The following is a 17,493-nucleotide window of genomic DNA, read 5'->3' as shown; positions in this document are numbered from 1 at the left end:
GTCCTGCCGAGGGGGTGCCCAGTAAGGGAGGCGGCTCTTAGGCGGGCGAGGGGCAGGGGCTGGGCGGGTCCCCTTCTGAAGATAGCAAGTGGGGGGTCGGCACGCAGCTGGTGCTCCTTGGGGCTCAGCCCTGCTGTTCCCCGGCTGTGGCCTGGGGTGGGCAGAGTCCCCTCTGAGCCTCAGTTTCTCTTTGTAAAGTGGGGCTGTGGCAGCGCTTCCCTGGCTGCAGGGCTGCGGGGGGCTGTGGCCAGGCTGAGCCCACGTTCCTTCCTCAGCTCAGCTCGCCCATGAACCCCGTCAGCAGCACGGAGGACATCAAGCCCCCGCTGGGCCTCAATGGCGTCCTCAAGGTCCCGGCCCACCCCTCAGGGAACATGGCGTCCTTCACCAAGCACATCTGTGCCATCTGTGGGGACCGCTCCTCAGGTAGGCGGGCAGCGGGCACAGGGCCTTCGGGTGTGGGGGGGCAGGGTCGGCCAGCAGTGAGGGGTGCCCAGGCTCTGGACCTTCTCGGGTTTTCACGTCGGGGAGATAGTAAGTGGGGCGCCCACGGTGGCCAGGGTGGTCCGGAGGCCCCGGAGGGGAGGCAGCTGGTGGTGGTGACGCTGGCACAGGAGGCGGCAGTGCGGGCTGTGCCTCTCTGGGCTGAGCCGGGGCAGAGGACCCCTCGCATTCACCTCTGCACCCCAGTAGCCCCCGGGGAGGACACGGATAGGGCCGGCTCCCGCGGGCCTGGGCCTCGCCCCAGCGCTGGAGCCCGGAGGCCAGGTGGGGCCAGGGGCCCGGGGGTGCAGGGGGTGCAGGCGCTCACGGCCGCCCGCCCGCAGGCAAGCACTACGGCGTGTACAGCTGCGAGGGCTGCAAAGGCTTCTTCAAGCGGACGGTGCGCAAGGACCTGACGTACACCTGCCGGGACAACAAGGACTGCCTGATCGACAAGCGGCAGCGGAACCGCTGCCAGTACTGCCGCTACCAGAAGTGCCTGGCGATGGGCATGAAGCGGGAAGGTAGGCGCGGGGCCCTCCTTCCTGAGCCGCCCCCAGCCCTGCACCGGAAGCTTCGCCGCACGCTGGTGGCGGGTGGCTGCTTGCATACCTCTTGTACGGGGCACTCACTCCCTCTAGAGGCCGCCGCTGCCGCCGCCACTCTATGGGCAGCATGTCCGGGCCCGGGAATCTCACCCACCAGATCCCTCCTGAGCGCCTGCTGTGGGCCAGGCTCCGGGACCCCAGGAGGGCAGCCTCGGTCCCGCACGGTGGCGCCCGGTGCTGCGGGACAGCTCTGGCTCAGACCCTGTCCGTGGGGGTCATGTCCAGGGCCAGCACGGGGCTCCAGGGACACAGGCAGAGCCAGAGGACGGCGAGGGCCACGGCTGGAGGTGGGAGGTGGGACGGGAATGGCTGAGGCTGGCACGGGGCGGCGGGTGCACATGGGTCCTGAGTGTGTCCCTGCTGTCCAGTAGGGACGGTTGAGGAGGCCCTAGTGGGGGCAGCGCTGATTGGAGAGTGGTGGGGGGCAGGGAGCTACAGAGGCCACCAGGCGTCCCCAAGCCTGCTGGATGCCGGGGTCAAGCTGTGCTCTGTTCCCCCTGCAGCCCTGGCGGGGTGACCCCAGCTCCAGGGCCTGGATCAGTGGGCTCCAGCCGCTGGCCTCTCGGCTTTGGATTTGTGGGCCCGGCTTATTGACATTTGCCGGGGGCGGGGCCGGCAGGGAGCACGAAGGTCACTCCTCTGAAGTCACTGAAAGGCCAGGCGGTGCAGCCAGGCCTGGGTCTGGGCCCTCAGTCCTGGCTCGCATGTGGCCTCCTCCTCGCTCCTGGCTGTCCGTGGCTCAGTTTCCCCATCGGTAGGTTTGGTGACCCCTGCGCTCAGAGTCACTCTCTCCAGAGGGTGGGCGCCCTGGGGTTGGGGTCTCGCCGTCTGTTCCCTTCTTCACGGTGGCTGTTCTGAGGCCCAGGCGTGGCTGGCCTGTGTCCCTCTCCTTCCCACTGCCTCCCGACTGCCCTCTTGTGGCGGCTGCAGTTTTTTCCAATTTCTTTCTTTTCTTGTTTTCGGCTCCTCCTCAGCCCCAATTGTTCTTGTTCAGAAATCGAAACCTCAGCGGGGCCATGGTGTCTGTCCAGCGGGATTCCTCCCTGAGGCTGCAGGCGCGGGGCGGTGATGCGGGCGGGCGGGGCCGGCTCCTGCCGCGGGCGCACTCCCCGCAAGGGCAGGGGCAGCTCGGGCTCCGGTGCTGAGCTGGGGGCCGCCGGGGCCTTCCTGGTCAGTGCACGTTTCATGTAGTGCATGGACCGCCCTCCTTGTGCAGGTGGAGGAACTGAGGCCAGGAGGTCAGGGCTTGTCCGGGCGCATGCGGGGCTGAGTTGGCCTCAGGCTCCCTCAGGACTGATATCTTTAGGCCCTTGGGGTGGCGTGTGCCCGGCCGATTGCCCTGGGTGCCCATTGCAGTCAGGGAGGGCTTGCTGGAGGTGGTGGGACACAGTAATGCTCCTGAAGGATGGGGATCGGGCCAGGATGAGCCTGAGGTGGGCAGTGGATTGGGTTGAAGCCTGGCCAGGTGCTGGGCACCAGTGTGCCAGGGGGAGGTGGGCACCCTGGCATGAGCCCGAGGCTGGAGCACAGACAGGCTTGGAGTGTGGCCGAGGTCTCTGACTCACCGAGCCCACCACGCTGGGCGCTGGGTCCGCAGCAGTGAGCTGTGGGTACCCTTCTGTCGAAAGTGAGCGTCACATAGCCACGCAGGGGAGGCACCGCCCCAGCCTTGGGCATCGGGCAAGGCTCGGGGTGGGAGGTGGCCAGGCCGGTGCCTGAAGAAGGGGTATCAGGCAGGCCGCTTGCCCAGCCCGAGGGTGTCGGGAGATGTGGCACAGGGCGGGGCATGGAGCCACCCTGCGCCCCAGAGGGTGACCCTCCACAGGTCCCTGGGCCTGTCCAGCTGTCCCCCTCGGGCCTGGGTGTCCTCACCCTCCAGCTTCCTGTCCCCTCGAGCACCCGTATCACCTAGTGGAGCTGCAGTTGGCAGGGAGACCCCCCCCGCCCCCCCGCCGTCTGACCCGCCAGCGCCTGGGTCTCGTCCCGAGCAGCTATCGGGGGTCCCTTCTGTGTACGGCCTCACTGGCACCGCCCCGTCTCCGCACGCTGTCCCAGCCGGTGCTGTGGGGCTGTCCCCACACTTGGCAGACGGGTGCCAGCCCAGGGCTGCGTCCCTCCGGCCTCCGCGCTCTGGTCTGAGCCCCGGGCGTGTCGGGGAGGCGGTGTGGACCCTCGAAGCCGGGCTTACGGGCCGGTCAGTGCCTGACCCCGCCAGGCCCAGCGCGCTTGGCCTCCTCCCGGGTTTCGGGCAGAACGTGCAGCAGAGCCCTCGTGCCCGGGCTCACTGAGTGGGGCTGCCCCGCCGGCCGTGCTGGGTGTTTGAGAGCCAGGTGGGCGCTGCCCCGGGCATGTGGCCCCCGTGCGGCGGTGGCTTGCCATGTTTCCTGGTGCCAGAGGGGCACAGTCCGCAGCCGTCCTCGGGAGAGTGACGTGTGGCCCCCGTGTGGCCTCAGTGCTGTCCCTACAGGGCGCTCCAGGGTCCCCCAGGACGGGTGGCCCAGAGGGGCCGGGAGGCATGGCCCCCCCAGTCTGTCCTGCAGCCTCGAGCCGGGCGCTAGGCACGGCCCCGCCCCTGGAATGGTCCCGACACAGCTCCTCTCCTCTGCTGTTCTGGGCAAAGTACTGCAGGGAGGACTCCCTGCTGGTGGGGGCACTGCTGGCCACACAGCTCAGGGCAGTGTGGGTGCCCAGGGGAATGGGCGCCAGGCGTGCCAACCCACTGTGCCCATGGCCAGGAGCTTATAGGAGGTGAGCTGCACCCTCAGGTGAGGAGACTGAAGCTGGCACAGGTGGCACTGCCCAGGGGCTGGTGGGAGGGGCAGCTCGAGGCTGGCACTGGTGGGGTGACCCCAGGGAGAACCCAGGGGGTCAAGCTCCGGGCGGACGGGACCTACCTCTTTGGCTGACGAGGTGCCGCCGAGCACAGCACCGTGGGGCAGGGGCGGTCCGTGAGTGTAAGCAGCCGCCAGTGGCCTGTTCCATCGCATGTGGGGGCGGGGCTGAGGCCCAGGTGGAAATGCCCCTCGGCCAGCCCCCCCCCCGCCCCCCTGCAGCTGAGCTCCTGCCTGTCACTGGAGCGTTGGGTGCAGGGCTGGGGCGCCTGGTCTGATGGGGGAGGCAGGCCCAGGCGTGGGGTTCCCAGTCTGAGGGGGGAGGCTGGCCTCCTGCTTCCTCCTCCAGGAAGGCCTCTCCCTGCTTCCTTCCTCCCGACCTTCGCTTCCTATGCCCCGTCTCCGGACTCTGAGGGCTGAGGGACCGGGGTGCGGAAGGGGCAGTGTCTGGTGTGTGTACATGTGTGTGCATGTGTGTACATGTGTGTGCAGGCACAGGCACGCGTGGCCCCACACATTTCTCCTGTAGAGGAAGAGCCGGCTGGGTCAGGTGCCTCCCCGTCACCCTTGGGCAAGTGACTGCTCCTCTGGGCCTCGGGGTGCCCGATGGCGGTGAGGCCATCGGCAAGGGGCCCCCAGCGCTTGCCCTGGGAGTGTGGCAGGTGGCAGCACGGTGCCTGGTGGGGCGGTGTGCATGTGTGTGTGTGTGTCCTGTGTGTGCATGTGTGTGTGCATGTGCACGCTGTGTGATAACTCAGTGCAGACTGTCCTGGGTCGCGACCCTCAGCTGAAGGCGGGCGGTCCCTCTGGGCTCAGGACCCCGAGTTCGCTGTGCACCGCGGCAGCGCCCCCTCGGGTCTCGGTTCCAGCCCTTAGAGGGGGTTGGGCCAGAGCCTTTGGTGAAATCCAGTCCTGCCTCCCGGGGGTCACGTAAGGGACAGACAGTCCCAGCTGGCAGTGCCCACAGCGCCCACAGCAGAGGAGGCAGCAGGGCCAGTGCCCGCCAACCCGGACGCCCCTTCCCACACGCTCGCCCTCACGTCAGCGGGCCTCCTGATGTTGGGGACCCTGCCTGTGTTGGGGTGAGCCCCCCTCTGGCCGTGTTGGCTGCTGGGGGAGGGTCTTCCCGGGGATTCCCAGCCTCCTCTGCCCACTGTGCTCAGACACCTCTTCCCAGACGCCTCCCGCCCGAGGCTCCTGGCGCCGGCGGGAGCGCCAGTCCGACAGGACCCCACCTGGGGGCCACCTGGGGGGGCCTCCTCCCTCTCCTGCCCCCGCCGCGGCCTGCAAATACCGTAGCCTTTGCGAGGGCACTGCTCAGAGCTGCGGGCCCTGCAGCTTCTCAGAGCCTCACGAAGTCCCGGCTAATTCCCCCCCCGCCCCCCGCTCCGGGCGCTGCCCCACGCTCAGGGCCACCCTTGGCAGCTCGGGCTCCCTGGCAGCTCGGGCTGTCTGGAGAGGGAGGAGGTCCCCGAGAGCGCGGGAGCGGAGGTGCAGACAGAGCTGTGAGCATCTCGAGGCACCGCCTCGGCCCAGCCTGCAGGGGGCGCCGGCGCTCAGGGTGGGGCTGAGGAGGGGGTACAGAGGCGAGGCTGCCTGGCCGCACAGCTGTCGGGGGAGCAGGGTCGGGGCAGGCTGCCTGCCTCAGAGCTGCCCCCCCCGTCCTGAGAGCTCAGCCGTGCCCCTTGGCTGCCTGAGCCTCAGTTTCCCCACCTCGAAAAATGAGGTGTCTGAGCTAAGACACGTGCTTCTCAGCTGTGTCCTGCCTCCGAGGGTTTAGGGTTCTGCCGGGGGGACAGACCTTGGGGACCCGTCACCCCGGATGCTGGCCCGGTCAGCTTGTGTGGCTGCCTCCGGCCGGGTCGGCCTCGCTGGCTGTAACCCTGCTTGGTGTGAGAGGGGGTGACCCGGCACCCCGTGCGGAGGGTGCGAGGCCCTGCGGCTCCTTGCCCTCCGCCTGCCAGCCTGAGCCCCAGCCCCGCCTGCTGTCCGGTTTGCCAGGGGGGCCAGGCTTGCACAGCTCGGACCGAGGCCTCTGCCGGCTCCTCGGCCCAGCGGGCGCCTCGTGACGGTCCTGGCGCCTCACCATGTGGGCAGAGCCCCACTCGAGTCAGCCCTGGGGTGTGGGAGAGCGCAGCCCTGGCAGGGCAGCACCTAGCCGTGTGTCTGCAGGGAGGGCGCAGGGTGCACCCAGGGGCCCCGGGCCCGGGAGGGCGGGACGGGTCCCGGCATCTCTGTGTGGCCGGCGGTGGGGCCGGCAGGAAGCGCTTGGCTGTGGGTGGAGAGGTGATGACGGACTGTACCAGCTCTGGGTGGCGGGACGGGGCCCGGGCAGGCCTGGGGACTCCCCAGCGCAAGCAGGGAGCCCGGCACCCCGGCCTGGGGGCTCTCCCAGTTACCTCCCGCTAGGAGCTGTGGACGGGCGGCCCCGGAGGCGGGCCCAGCTCTGCCTGCCCCGGCCCTCGGCCCTCCCCCGGGTCTGCAGCCCTGGGCTTGAGCAAGGAGCTACTTCCAGGCCCTTCCAGCAGTGGGGGGCGGGGGGAAGGGGGGTGCACAGGAGTGTTCGTGCAGGACTCTGCGTGTCACCCAAACTCCCCCAGTGCAGTGGGTCCCCAGGGACCCCCAGAAGCCAAGGGTCTTGTTTGGGGTGGGCCCTGCGGAGGCTGTGGTCCCCAGGGGCCTGGGGTGATTCCCTGGCTCAGCAGAGCAGGGCCCCGGGAGGGTGGGCTCAGGTGGGCTTGGGGGAGGTCGCACCACAGTATCTGGGGTGTCCCGGGGAGGCACGGCCCTGACACACCAGCTGGCTTGGGCCCTAACAGTGTGGAGTGGGCAGCCCCTCTGGCCCCATAACAGGCCTCAGGGTCCGGCCTCTCCCCTCTGCCTGCTCCCCCCCAACCCCCGTTTAAGGCCCTTGGTGCCCCCACCAGAGAGGAGGGGGGTGGACGTGGGCGTCAGCCTGCTGGTGACTCCCGGGGCCCGGCCCCTTGGGGAAAGGGCGTCCCGAGCTGTGGTTCTGAAGCCAGAGGCCTCCCAGCTCCAGTGTGGGGAGACCTGGCCGCCTGGGTGTTCTTGGGGACAGGGTTGATATGAACCCTGTCTTCTCGGCTGCCTCCCGACCCCTCATCGCTCCAGTCCTCCTGCTCTGGCCCTGGGCCCTGCGCGCCTCTGCTGCCCCGGAATCCGTCTTCCTGCCCCTCCGTCTCAGCGCCCCTCTTCCGGGAAGCCCCCCGGCTCTGCCTCTCTCCCGCTGGGAGCTCTGCCGCGGGGCCGGCGCCGGGGCCGGGGCGCCCTGGCGGACGTGCGGGGAGTGTGAGCGGTCTGTGTCTCAGCCGTGCAGGAGGAGCGGCAGCGCGGCAAGGACCGGAGCGAGAGCGAGGTGGAGTCCACGAGCAGCGCCAACGAGGACATGCCGGTGGAGAAGATCCTGGAGGCCGAGCTGGCCGTCGAGCCCAAGACTGAGACGTATGTGGAGGCCAACATGGGGCTGAACCCCAGCTCGGTGAGTGCCGCTGCCCGCCCTGGCCTCCCGCGAGGGACCGTGGGCCCCGTGAACGCCCCTGGGGAGGACCCACCTGCTGGGCCGCCGAGGCCGTGCAGCCGGGCCCGGGCGCTGCCTTTCCGATTCCTGGAATCAGAGCCGGGACTTTGCCCTGAACCTTCATGCTTCCCGTGGTCTCTGGCCTGTCGTCCAGTGGGTGACGGGGACCCCGCATCTGGCCCAGGTTTGCGGGCAGCATTACTTCTAGACTTCATCTGTGTCTCCCCTGGGCCCTGGGCTCAGGGCTCAGGGCTCAGGCTCTGGGGCTGACCCCGAGGTTGTCCAGCCCACCCTGACCGTTCTCCCCCTGGCTCAGTGGCCCAGGTCCTCCCACCCCAACCCCAGGGCCTTTGCACATGCTGCCCCTGCTGACTCCTCAGGCTTCAGTCTCAGCTACGGTGTCGCTTCCTCAGGGGGTCCTGCTCCTGCCAAGGTGGGCCTGGCCCTGTTAGGTGGGCTCGGCCCCCATCTTTCCCGCACGGCCCTGGCCCTGGCTCGGTGGTGTGTGTGAATTCCCCCTCATCACCATGAGGCTGGGGTGGCACCGAACTGCTCCTCCCTGCCCACCTTCCGTCAGGCACAGCGACACCTCTGTGCGGCGGGCGCGCACACATGGCCCTCTGCCCCAGTCTGAGAGTGTGGGGGTCCCCTCTTACCTGCTCAGGAGGCTCCGGCAGGCTGAGGCCCCCAGTTCCCTGCACTCCGTGACCCCATGACCCGGGTAATGCGGCCTGGCCCACCTCTCCAGTCCCGGTGAGGGGAGGGAGGCAGCTGTGAGGATTTCAAGCAGAAACCCATGTCGAGCAGAAACTCCAAAAATACCGAAGGCCCAGGAGGGCGGCCAGCGCCTAATTCTGTCGAGTCAGGGCATTACTGGGAGAGAACAGATCTGGCACCTGGTCTCCCTGTGGTTTCGGAGGAAGGGGGTCGAAGCTGCTGGCAGCGGGCAGGGCGGCCGGCAGGGGGCGCCTGTGAGCCCATGCAGAGCGCGCCGGCGTCTGTGACCTCGCCGCTGGGGCCTCGGGCCTCTGCTGGGTCCTGCCACCGCTCCCGGGACAGGATGGCCCTTCCGCTCCGGCTCCGGGAGCTCATGGAGCCGTGCTGTTGAGCTTGCTCGTCTAGTGGGAATCGAGGCTCAGAGACGTTAGGTGTTTGCTGGAGGCCACACAGCTGGATGGAGCTGGATCCCCTCGCAGCCCCGCCCCCCGAGGGACCCCCTCCAGGCCCCCCCACCTCAGACCCCTTCACTCGATCAGTCTGCAAAGCCGCTTTGGCTGTGTCAGGCCCCAGCCCTGAGTCAGGCTCCGGGGACTCGGACGAGGCGTCTTTGGGGGCCTCCTCAGCCACGCCGGTGGAGTGGGCCTGGTCTGGGCTGCGGTCCCTGCCTGCCACTCACTGCGGGGCCCCTCACCCAGCCCAACGACCCCGTCACCAACATCTGCCAGGCGGCCGACAAGCAGCTCTTCACGCTGGTGGAGTGGGCCAAGCGGATCCCGCACTTCTCCGAGCTGCCCCTGGACGACCAGGTCATCCTGCTGCGGGCCGGTGAGTGGCCGGCGGCCGGGGGGGGGTCACCCTGTCGCTGTGACAGGGCCGGGCGGGGGGGGGGTCACCCTGTCGCTGTGACAGGGCCTGGGGGGTGGGGGGGGGTGGGGGGGTCACCCTGTCGCTGTGACAGGGCCGGGCGGGGGGGCGGCGGGGGTCACCCTGTCGCTGTGACATGACAGGGCAGCCCTTCCTCTCCTGGGCCTCGGTTTCCCCGTCTGTGAAATGGGGCTAATGCTTGCTTTAGGACTGTGGTCGGGTCACATGGGATCCTCCATGTGATGTCAGCCAGCAGCCCCGGCGTGCGGCTGTGACCGGTTACTGCTCTTAGGGACTGCCTGTTCCCCGTTGCAGGAGGCACGGAGACACTGAGCACAGAAATGGTTTAAGGTTTTCTTCCTGTGCCGTCCCCCCACCCCCACCCCCACCCCCTTTGCTGCCTGCTCTGGTTTCCCTGCCCGCGGGGAGAGCGCGGGTTGGCCTGCGGCTCTAACGTGCCTTGTTTCAGATCCATGGTTTACTGCGTGGGGCTCCGCGTAGCGCAGGTTGACCTCTGAGAGTTTGCTGCTGGGACCAGACTGGCAGCTGCTGCTCTGGGGCCGCCCCAGAGAGGATGTGGGAGCTCTCCCAGGTGCTCCCTGGCCTGAGCTGTTCCGTGGCCGTCCCAGAGAGGATGTGGGAGCTCTCCCAGGTGCTCCCTGGCCTGCGCTGTTCCATGGCCGTCCCAGAGAGGATGGTGGGAGCTCTCCCAGGTGCTCCCTGGCCTGAGCTGTTCCGTGGCCGTCCCAGAGAGGATGTGGGAGCTCTCCCAGGTGCTCCCTGGCCTGAGCTGTTCCGTGGCCGTCCCAGAGAGGATGTGGGAGCTCTCCCAGGTGCTCCCTGGCCTGAGCTGTTCCGTGGCCGTCCCAGAGAGGATGTGGGAGCTCTCCCAGGCACTCTGTGGCACAAACATCCTGCATTTGCAAAAAGAGACTTCCCTGGGCACACGTGTTTGTGAGGACTTGCCAGGGCCTTTACTGTACCAATGTGCACTGCAGAAGAGAGCCATTTCCCAAACGTAGGTGCTCGGGAACCTCTTTTCAGGGGAACATTCATGGAGTTAGGGTTCCACGTAGCCCACTTTGGGAACCCTAGCTTGGGTTCCCATGGGGAAGGTGTGGGACAGATGGCTCACGCTGTCTTTGAAGGGTTGAGAAGGGTTGGCTGGCGGGCCCCGGCGACTGCTGACAGATCGCTCGCCTCCCCCAGGCTGGAACGAGCTGCTCATCGCCTCCTTCTCGCACCGGTCCATTGCCGTGAAGGACGGGATCCTGCTCGCCACGGGGCTGCACGTGCACCGGAACAGCGCCCACAGCGCGGGGGTGGGCGCCATCTTCGACAGGTGGGTGGCCGCCGGGCCGCGTCACGTCCAGCGTGGCATTTGTTCTGTTCACGAAGGTTGGAGTTGGGGCGTAGAGGAAGGTGCAAGGTGAAAGTTAAACCCTTCACAAGTCCAGCATCGGGTCCTCGCGGCCGTGGCTAACGTGGTGCGCTTCCTTCCAGCTCTTTTTTAAACCCTGTGTGTGGGGAGGAAAGCTGCTCTAAAAAACATATGTTTTTATTGACTTCAGAGAGGAAGGGAGAGGGAGAGAGAGAGAAACATCAACGAAGAGAGAGAATCGTTGATCAGCTGCCTCCTGCACGTCTCATGCTGGGGATGGAGCCCGCAACCTGGGCATGTGCCCTGACCAGGAACTGAACCGTGACCTCCTGGTTCATAGGTCCGTGCTCAACCACCGAGCCACGCCGGCCAGGCCACAGCTGCACTTTGTAACAAGCAGAAGTGGGTTCCTCCGTAGGCGCCGTTTCCCTGTGCCTGTTAAGTCAATGTGTGCTGTACCCGAGTGCAGCCCGGCCCACGTGTGCCCTGAGAAGGGCCTGCCCCTGCCCGGCCGGCTGGGTCTCAGCCGTGGCTCCTGGCCCCCGGTGGAGCCTGGGCTGCACCCGTCTACCTGGGCCCCGTCTCTGCAGCCCACCCCTGTCCACACGCCCTTGGACCAGAGGCCACATGGTGTCAGGACATGCTCTCTCCCACCTGCCCCCCGGGTCTTTTTCCAGCTGCAAGAACGCCCCCCAAACCCCTCCCCCCCAACCAGCCTGCAGACCCCAGGGCTCCTGGGGCCACAGGGAAAGGCATGGGCTCCTGGCGGCTGTCCAGGCCCCACCTGGACCACCTCCCTTTGCTCCCCGTGGCCAATTCCCACCACTCGCCACTTCCTGGATATGCTGTCAGGCTGGGGCTGGTGAGGTTGGGGCGCCCAGGCCGGGTGGGAGGCCGTAGCTGGTCCCGGGGTCAGGACACTGCCACTTGGGGACCAGGACGCGAGGCTGGGTCAGCTCCCCCGACAGGGTTCTGGGGCGGCTCTCTGTTCCCGTGAGGCTGGTGGGTGGCTCTGCGTGGAAATACATGTCTGGTGAGGAGTGGAACAGGCCCCTCTGAGTGAGGCAGGCCTCAGACGGCCCGTCCTTTCCTGGACTGGGGGTGTGGGTGATGCTGGCGCCCCAGCGCTGTGCCTCAGGCTGCCCGCGCCCGCCGTCTGCAGCTCAGTACCGGTGGCCCTGGGCCTGGCCCCGTGTCCAGGTCCCTGGCTCATGTTGGCTCGGCTGTCACAGGGTCCGAGAGAGGGAGTTGTGGGAGCCCCAGGTTTCCAGAATAAAGGCACATGCAGACCCTCCGGGCAGAGCAGGGAGCCCGCGGGGGGAGGGGACCGGCCTGGCGTGGCGGACGTCGGGCCTGGGCTGGGCAGCTGAAGCTTGACCTTCTCAGCTGTCTTCTGGGGCCACGTGGGCTCCCCGAGTCCTGTGGGTGTTTCTGGGGGCCCAGCGTGGGCACAGTCTGACGTGGCCTTGGCGTTCGCCCGCTTCCTCGCAGGGTCCTGACGGAGCTGGTGTCTAAGATGCGGGACATGCACATGGACAAGACGGAGCTGGGCTGCCTGCGCGCCATCGTGCTCTTCAACCCGGGTATGGCCCTGCAGGCCCGCCCCAGCCACGGCGCCCCAGCCACGGCACCACACTCCGCTGCCCACAGCCACAGCACCCTCAGTCACGGTGTTCACAGCCCCGGCACCCACACTCCGCTGCCCACAGCCACAGCACCCCCAGCCACAGCGTTCACAGCCACGGCACCCACAGCCACGGTGCCCACACTCAGCTGTCTACAGCCACAGCACCTCCCAGCCACGGCGCCCACAGCCACGGCGCCCACAGCCACGGTGCCCGCACTCCACTGCCCACAGCCACAGCACCCACAGCCTCCCGCTGCCCCCCACCCCAGTGCCCCAGCCATGGTGCCTCCATTTACCATGGGGCCGGGCCGGGCCGCCCCTCCTCTGGCCCATGTGAGGGTCACACGAGGTGGTGTCCATGGCTTCCAGGAGGTGTCCTGGGGGACAGGCCTGTCCCGCGTCCCCTGAGCCAGCCTGCCCCCACCGCCCGTGCTGCCCGAGTGCACGTGTCCCAGGCGGCTTCGGGGAGGGGCTCTGACCTGCGGCCCCTTCCTCCTCAGACTCCAAGGGGCTCTCGAACCCGGCCGAGGTGGAGGCGCTGCGGGAGAAGGTGTACGCGTCCCTGGAGGCGTACTGCAAGCACAAGTACCCGGAGCAGCCGGGCAGGTGAGCCGCCGCTCTGCCTGCCCCCGCAGGGCGCCCCCGGGCACTGCTGTGTGATGAGAAGTGGCCCCTCCTGGGTGGAAGGCAGCCCGGGAACCCCTGGCGTGTCCGGAGCGAGGACGGGGCCCCGGGCCCAGTGCAAACACGCTCGCACACCTTTCTGTAGCCCCACCAGGAAGATGGGCCCCGCGCACGCCGGCACGCAGTAGGTGCTTGTCTCTGTAGAGAGCGTAAAGAAGGCCGTGCTCCCCCCACCCCCGAGGGAACCACTAGAGGCAGGGCCAGACTCCAGCGCATAGTAGGTGCTTTGTCAACGCATGCAGGGTCGATAGATGGGGTGGTCTTGGGTCGTCTCATTTCCAGGTCCGTGGTGCTGGGGCACAGTAGGTGTCAGGAGAAGGAAGGGGCTAACTCTGTCCCGGTCGTACCCCCTCCCTCCAAAAGGCCACTCCTGGTGGGGGTCCTGGGCAGGCCTCCCTCTCCCGCCCGCCGGCTGGCGCGCACACGGTTAACCGTGGCCGAGCCCTGGCCCATCTGGTTTGGTTTAAGTGGAGCTTCCTGGATGGAGCGGCAGCCCCTGCTTTTCCTGGCGCCCCGCCGCAGCCGCCCGCCAGCTCAGCAGAACGGCTCGCCCTCTGGCCCCGCTCCAGCCTCGGGGGCCGCATGTTTTGCCTAGAAAATGCGGGCTGTGCGGCAGCCAAGCACAGGGCTTTCGCCCCCAAATACGTGGTGAGGTCCCACAGCCCTGCAGCGCCTCGAGGTCCGAGTGGAGACCCGGGCAGCACACGGAGGGGCCTGGGCCGGCGTGGGTGTCCCTGCGGGGACGTTGGGCCCAGTTGGCTGAGCCTGACCTTTGTCCTCTAAGGCCCCCCCAACTTCTGCCCCCCCATCCGGGACGCAGAAACTCCCAGGGCCGGGCAGGGCCTGTTCCAGCAGAGCTGCTTCTGGGGGACGGTGGGCCTGGCGGGAGGCACGGTGGGCCTGGCGGGGGCACGGGTGGGCCTGGCAGGGGCACGGTGGGCCTGGCAGGGGCACGGTGGGCCTGGCGGGGGCACGGTGGGCCTGGCGGGGGCACGGGTGGGCCTGGCAGGGGCACGGTGGGCCTGGCGGGGGCATGGGTGGGTCTTACCAGCTCAGGACCGGCTCCTCCGCCTCAAGCCCCCCCGCACCCAGCGGCCTTGCTGTCGCTCAGCTCTCTCCTGCTGTGAAACCCTGCTGGGCGCCTCTCGCCCTGGGGGAAAGCCCGTGTGTTTTGAACTCCCTGCATAGCCGTAGTCGGCTGACCCGGCCTGGCCACTGGCCCTTCACCCCGGGGTCTCCGTGCCCACCTGGGCTCCTGTCTCCATGCCCTGCAGCCCCGTTTCCTCCGCCCGAGGGCCCCCCTGGCCCCCCTAAGCTCAGCGCAGGCAGGTCTCATGCAGGTTTGGGGGATCGGGCCTGAGAGTCAGTTCTGTCCCGGGAGGCAGCCAGGCACGGGCGGAGGGGGGTGACCCCGCCGCACTCACGCCCGCTGCCCCGCAGGTTCGCCAAGCTGCTGCTCCGCCTGCCAGCGCTGCGGTCCATCGGCCTCAAGTGCCTGGAGCACCTCTTCTTCTTCAAGCTCATCGGGGACACGCCCATCGACACCTTCCTCATGGAGATGCTGGAAGCCCCGCACCAAATGACTTAGGCCCGGCCGCCCCGCCAGCCGCTCTCCTCGGCCGAGCCCCGTCCCTGCCCCTCTCCGCCCGGCCTGTGTGGACTTCGGGGTGCAGCCTGTCACTGCTAAGCCTAAGAGATGTGTTGCCACCCCCTCCCTGTCAGTGCTGCTCGTCTTTGGACCCCATAGGGCACTGCTTTCCCAGGGCGGCGGCCGGAGCGGCAAGAACTCGCGTGGCCCCCCTGGCCATCAGCTCCCGAGAGCCTGGGTGGCTCACGGCCTCAGGCCCTGTCCCCCGGGCCCTGTCCCCCGGGCCCTGTCCCCGGCAGCAGGCGGGAGGGTGGCGTTGGGGGGTTTCTGAGTCTCCCTCAGCTCTCCCGCTTGGAGTGCTGGCCCCGCCCATGATGGGGGGCGCAGGTGGGGCTGGTGTGTCTTTGCAGAGGACCCCCCTCCTGGACAACGACAAGGGGCTCTGGGCGGGTGGGCTTCTCCGTCAGTGAAGGGGAGCGGCCCCTTTTCCAAAGATGACGGCGGGGTCCCCTTGCCCATGCCGGGGGCTGACCTCTGCGGGGACGAGGGTTGCCCGCCCACCTGTCTTTGCATCATTTCAGCTTCGCCCCGCCCCCCATGGCCGCCTGACCCCGGGTGACCAGACGGGGTTCCCGGTCTCTGCTTGATCCCAGATTGTCTGTGCGGAGGCCCAGGCTGGCCTCGTGCCCACGCCTCTGCTGTCCGCCCTCTCCTGGGCAGAGGTTGCCCCCGGGGGCCCACAGGGATGCGAGGGGAGGAGGCTGCCTTCCCGGAGGGTCTCCATCCATTGGGGAGCCCGGGGGATCTGGGGGCCCAGAGCCGTAGGAGGGGCAGGTGGGGCCGTGGCTGGAGCTCCCGGGAGAGGCGCTTTTTCTGACTGCAAGGCTCAGAGTCGGGAACCCCTAGGCACCAGGCCCTCTGCACAGCTCGACGCCCCCGGGAGCAGCCAGGCTGGCCTGGGGGTGGAGCAGGTGTGGGGGCCCCATCTGACAGTCCTCTGGGTGGAGGCGCCCTGCTCAGCCCCGCACCCACTTCCCCAGCGTTCGGACCCAGCCCAGGCGGTGGCGCTCGGGCCTGCAGGTGGGGGCTTGCGGGTTGAACTGGCCTCGTGCATGGTCACCCCTCCCTCTGGTCCGTGCTGCCCATTCTCACGCCCACACCCCACGGACCCAGCACTGAGCAGAGGGGGCGATGGGGGTCCTGCCTGCTCAGCCCCAGGGCGTGTCTGTGATGGCAGCGTCCCTCCTGCCGCCCCCACCAGCAGCCCTGGGCAGGTGTGTGTCCGGAGGGCAGCCTTCCCTAGTCACCCCGAGGGTGCAGGGTGCCTGGGCAGGGGCTGGGCGGGAAGAGGCCGGCCCTCGGGGAACACAGTCCATTCTTTGCCTCCCAGAGCCCCCCACCCGGGCTGAGGTGGAGGCCCCTGGCCGAGGCCGCCTGCCCCGGGCACTCCTGTGAGGGGTGCCACAGCCTGCCCACCCGCCCCGGTGCCTTCTGCAGCCAGACGCACCCCGTCGCCCATGCCCAGCTCCCTCCTGCTCCTCTGGCCTCTTGGGGACCTGGGGGCCCTCTGGTGGGGGGTCGGCTTCTTGGGGACGTCACTGTTACCGGCTGGCAGCCCGCAGAGCCCTGAGGCCGCCGGGCCACCACCTCCCTTAGGTGGAAGCGCCCCTGGCCCCCTGCCCCCCGCAGCCCGCCTGCACCAGCGTCCCTGCGGCTGCGCTTCCTGCTCCCAGCGCCGCCTGCAGGGGGGGAGCGGCCGCCCTGCGGCTTGTTTACCCAGGTCTCCAGCAGCTCGCCAGCCTGGCTCAGCTACAGTGATTCTTGGTAATTATTATCCTATTGGTGGGACAATCTTTAATTTTCTAAAGATAATGTAACCAGCGCGTTCGCCGCCCGTGCTGCCCCGCACGGCCGCTGGACACCGCCCAGGCCCGGCAGCTGGCGCCTCCCGCCGAGGCCCGAGATGCCCACGTCCTGTGCGTGGAAGGTGTTGGCACCGCCAGCCTGCCCGGCCCAGCCCCTGGGAAGCGGCCTGCGGGACATTCACCGTGATGGCCCCACGTCTGCTGCCGTCACCTGGAAGTGCGGCCTCCGGGCATCCCCCGGCTCGGCGTTCCCACAGGAGGCCGGCGGCAGCCGGTGCGGGACCAGGCCGGGCCCCCTGCGGGGCCCCGGGAGGCCTGGCTGGCTGGGCAGCGACCGGGTCACCGGCTGATGTCCCCGTCATGGAACTCGGGTGCGTGGCCTGGCCCCTGCCCGCGGGATGGTGGCGGACGTGTGTGCTGTTGAGAACCGCCTGGAGCTGACGCCGTCTGCGGACATGCGTGCCCGACGTGTCCTGTTTGTTTTAATTAAGACTCCCCGTCCATTTGCTTCGTGTGAGCAAGTCCCTGAGGACCCTCTGGTGACCGGGTTTGACGGCCTCCAGGCCAGGACGTGCATCTATTTTAAGATGCTTTGGCGCAGACAGCGCCAGCCGGTCGCACCCTTAGCCATGCCTTAGCCGGGACGCGAGCGGCCGCTCCAGAGGTGAATGAAGAGAGAGGAAGCTAAGAAGTGTCTAAGCAGCGGGAAAGGTGAAAAAAATCTATTTTTGTACAAATGTAATTTTATCGTCATGTAAACTTGCTGATACGCGGGAGGGGCTTGCTCTGTTTCTGCCCGGATCGCGAGGTGGCCCTTCAGGGAGCGCGGCGGGAGCCGAGCAGAGGCGGGCGGTGATGCGGCTCGGGCTTCGTGGCCTTGGTGGCACCCCCGCCGGGGACCCGCCCTGCCCGGGGACCGGCCTGCACGCACGGGGCTGTCCCTGCCGCCACGCCTCCCGTGCACGACTGTGAAGCTGCTTCCGACGGACTGTTCTGCAGCGCTAGCCGCGGGCCGGGTGTGCGAATCGTGGAAAAGAAAGAGACAGCGTGGGAGGAGGAACAAAACATGAGCGTTTAAAACACATCCTCGCCCTCCAGGCCTCGTTTGTTCTGCTGGGTTTCCTGTTCGGGTCGGGACGTCGGCCGCACAAGGGGGTTCCGGGGCTTTCTGCCACCGGGGGGCGGGCGGCCATCCTCAGCCTGACCCTGCCAGGCCGGGCAAGGCACGACAGCGGGAACCACCGGCCATCTGGCTGCCTACAGACACCTGGATGACGCCCATCTGCTCCTTCCTGTGTGACCAG

The 17,493-nt window shown here is 68.3% G+C and overlaps 1 protein-coding gene across 1 annotated transcript in view; it reads left to right on the top strand.

The window, feature by feature from the left end:
* The window catches only part of RXRA (retinoid X receptor alpha), a 79,440-nt gene extending 62,167 nt beyond the window's left edge, over window positions 1-17,273 (top strand). Inside the window, exons 3-10 of the mRNA XM_036329172.1 lie at window positions 276-426; window positions 828-1,007; window positions 7,252-7,421; window positions 8,876-9,005; window positions 10,254-10,386; window positions 11,917-12,008; window positions 12,553-12,658; window positions 14,177-17,273. Coding sequence (XP_036185065.1) covers window positions 276-426; window positions 828-1,007; window positions 7,252-7,421; window positions 8,876-9,005; window positions 10,254-10,386; window positions 11,917-12,008; window positions 12,553-12,658; window positions 14,177-14,324 — 1,110 coding nt within the window. The 3' untranslated portion in view covers window positions 14,325-17,273. The remainder of the gene's footprint in view (window positions 1-275; window positions 427-827; window positions 1,008-7,251; window positions 7,422-8,875; window positions 9,006-10,253; window positions 10,387-11,916; window positions 12,009-12,552; window positions 12,659-14,176) is intronic.
* Window positions 17,274-17,493: the final 220 nt, after the last annotated feature.

The sequence above is a fragment of the Myotis myotis genome, unplaced genomic scaffold (genome assembly GCF_014108235.1).
Source record: "Myotis myotis isolate mMyoMyo1 unplaced genomic scaffold, mMyoMyo1.p scaffold_m19_p_12, whole genome shotgun sequence".
Taxonomy (NCBI): Eukaryota; Metazoa; Chordata; class Mammalia; order Chiroptera; family Vespertilionidae; genus Myotis; species Myotis myotis.
Note: the sequence above shows the minus strand (reverse complement) of the source record. Positions and strands in the feature narration are given on the sequence as shown.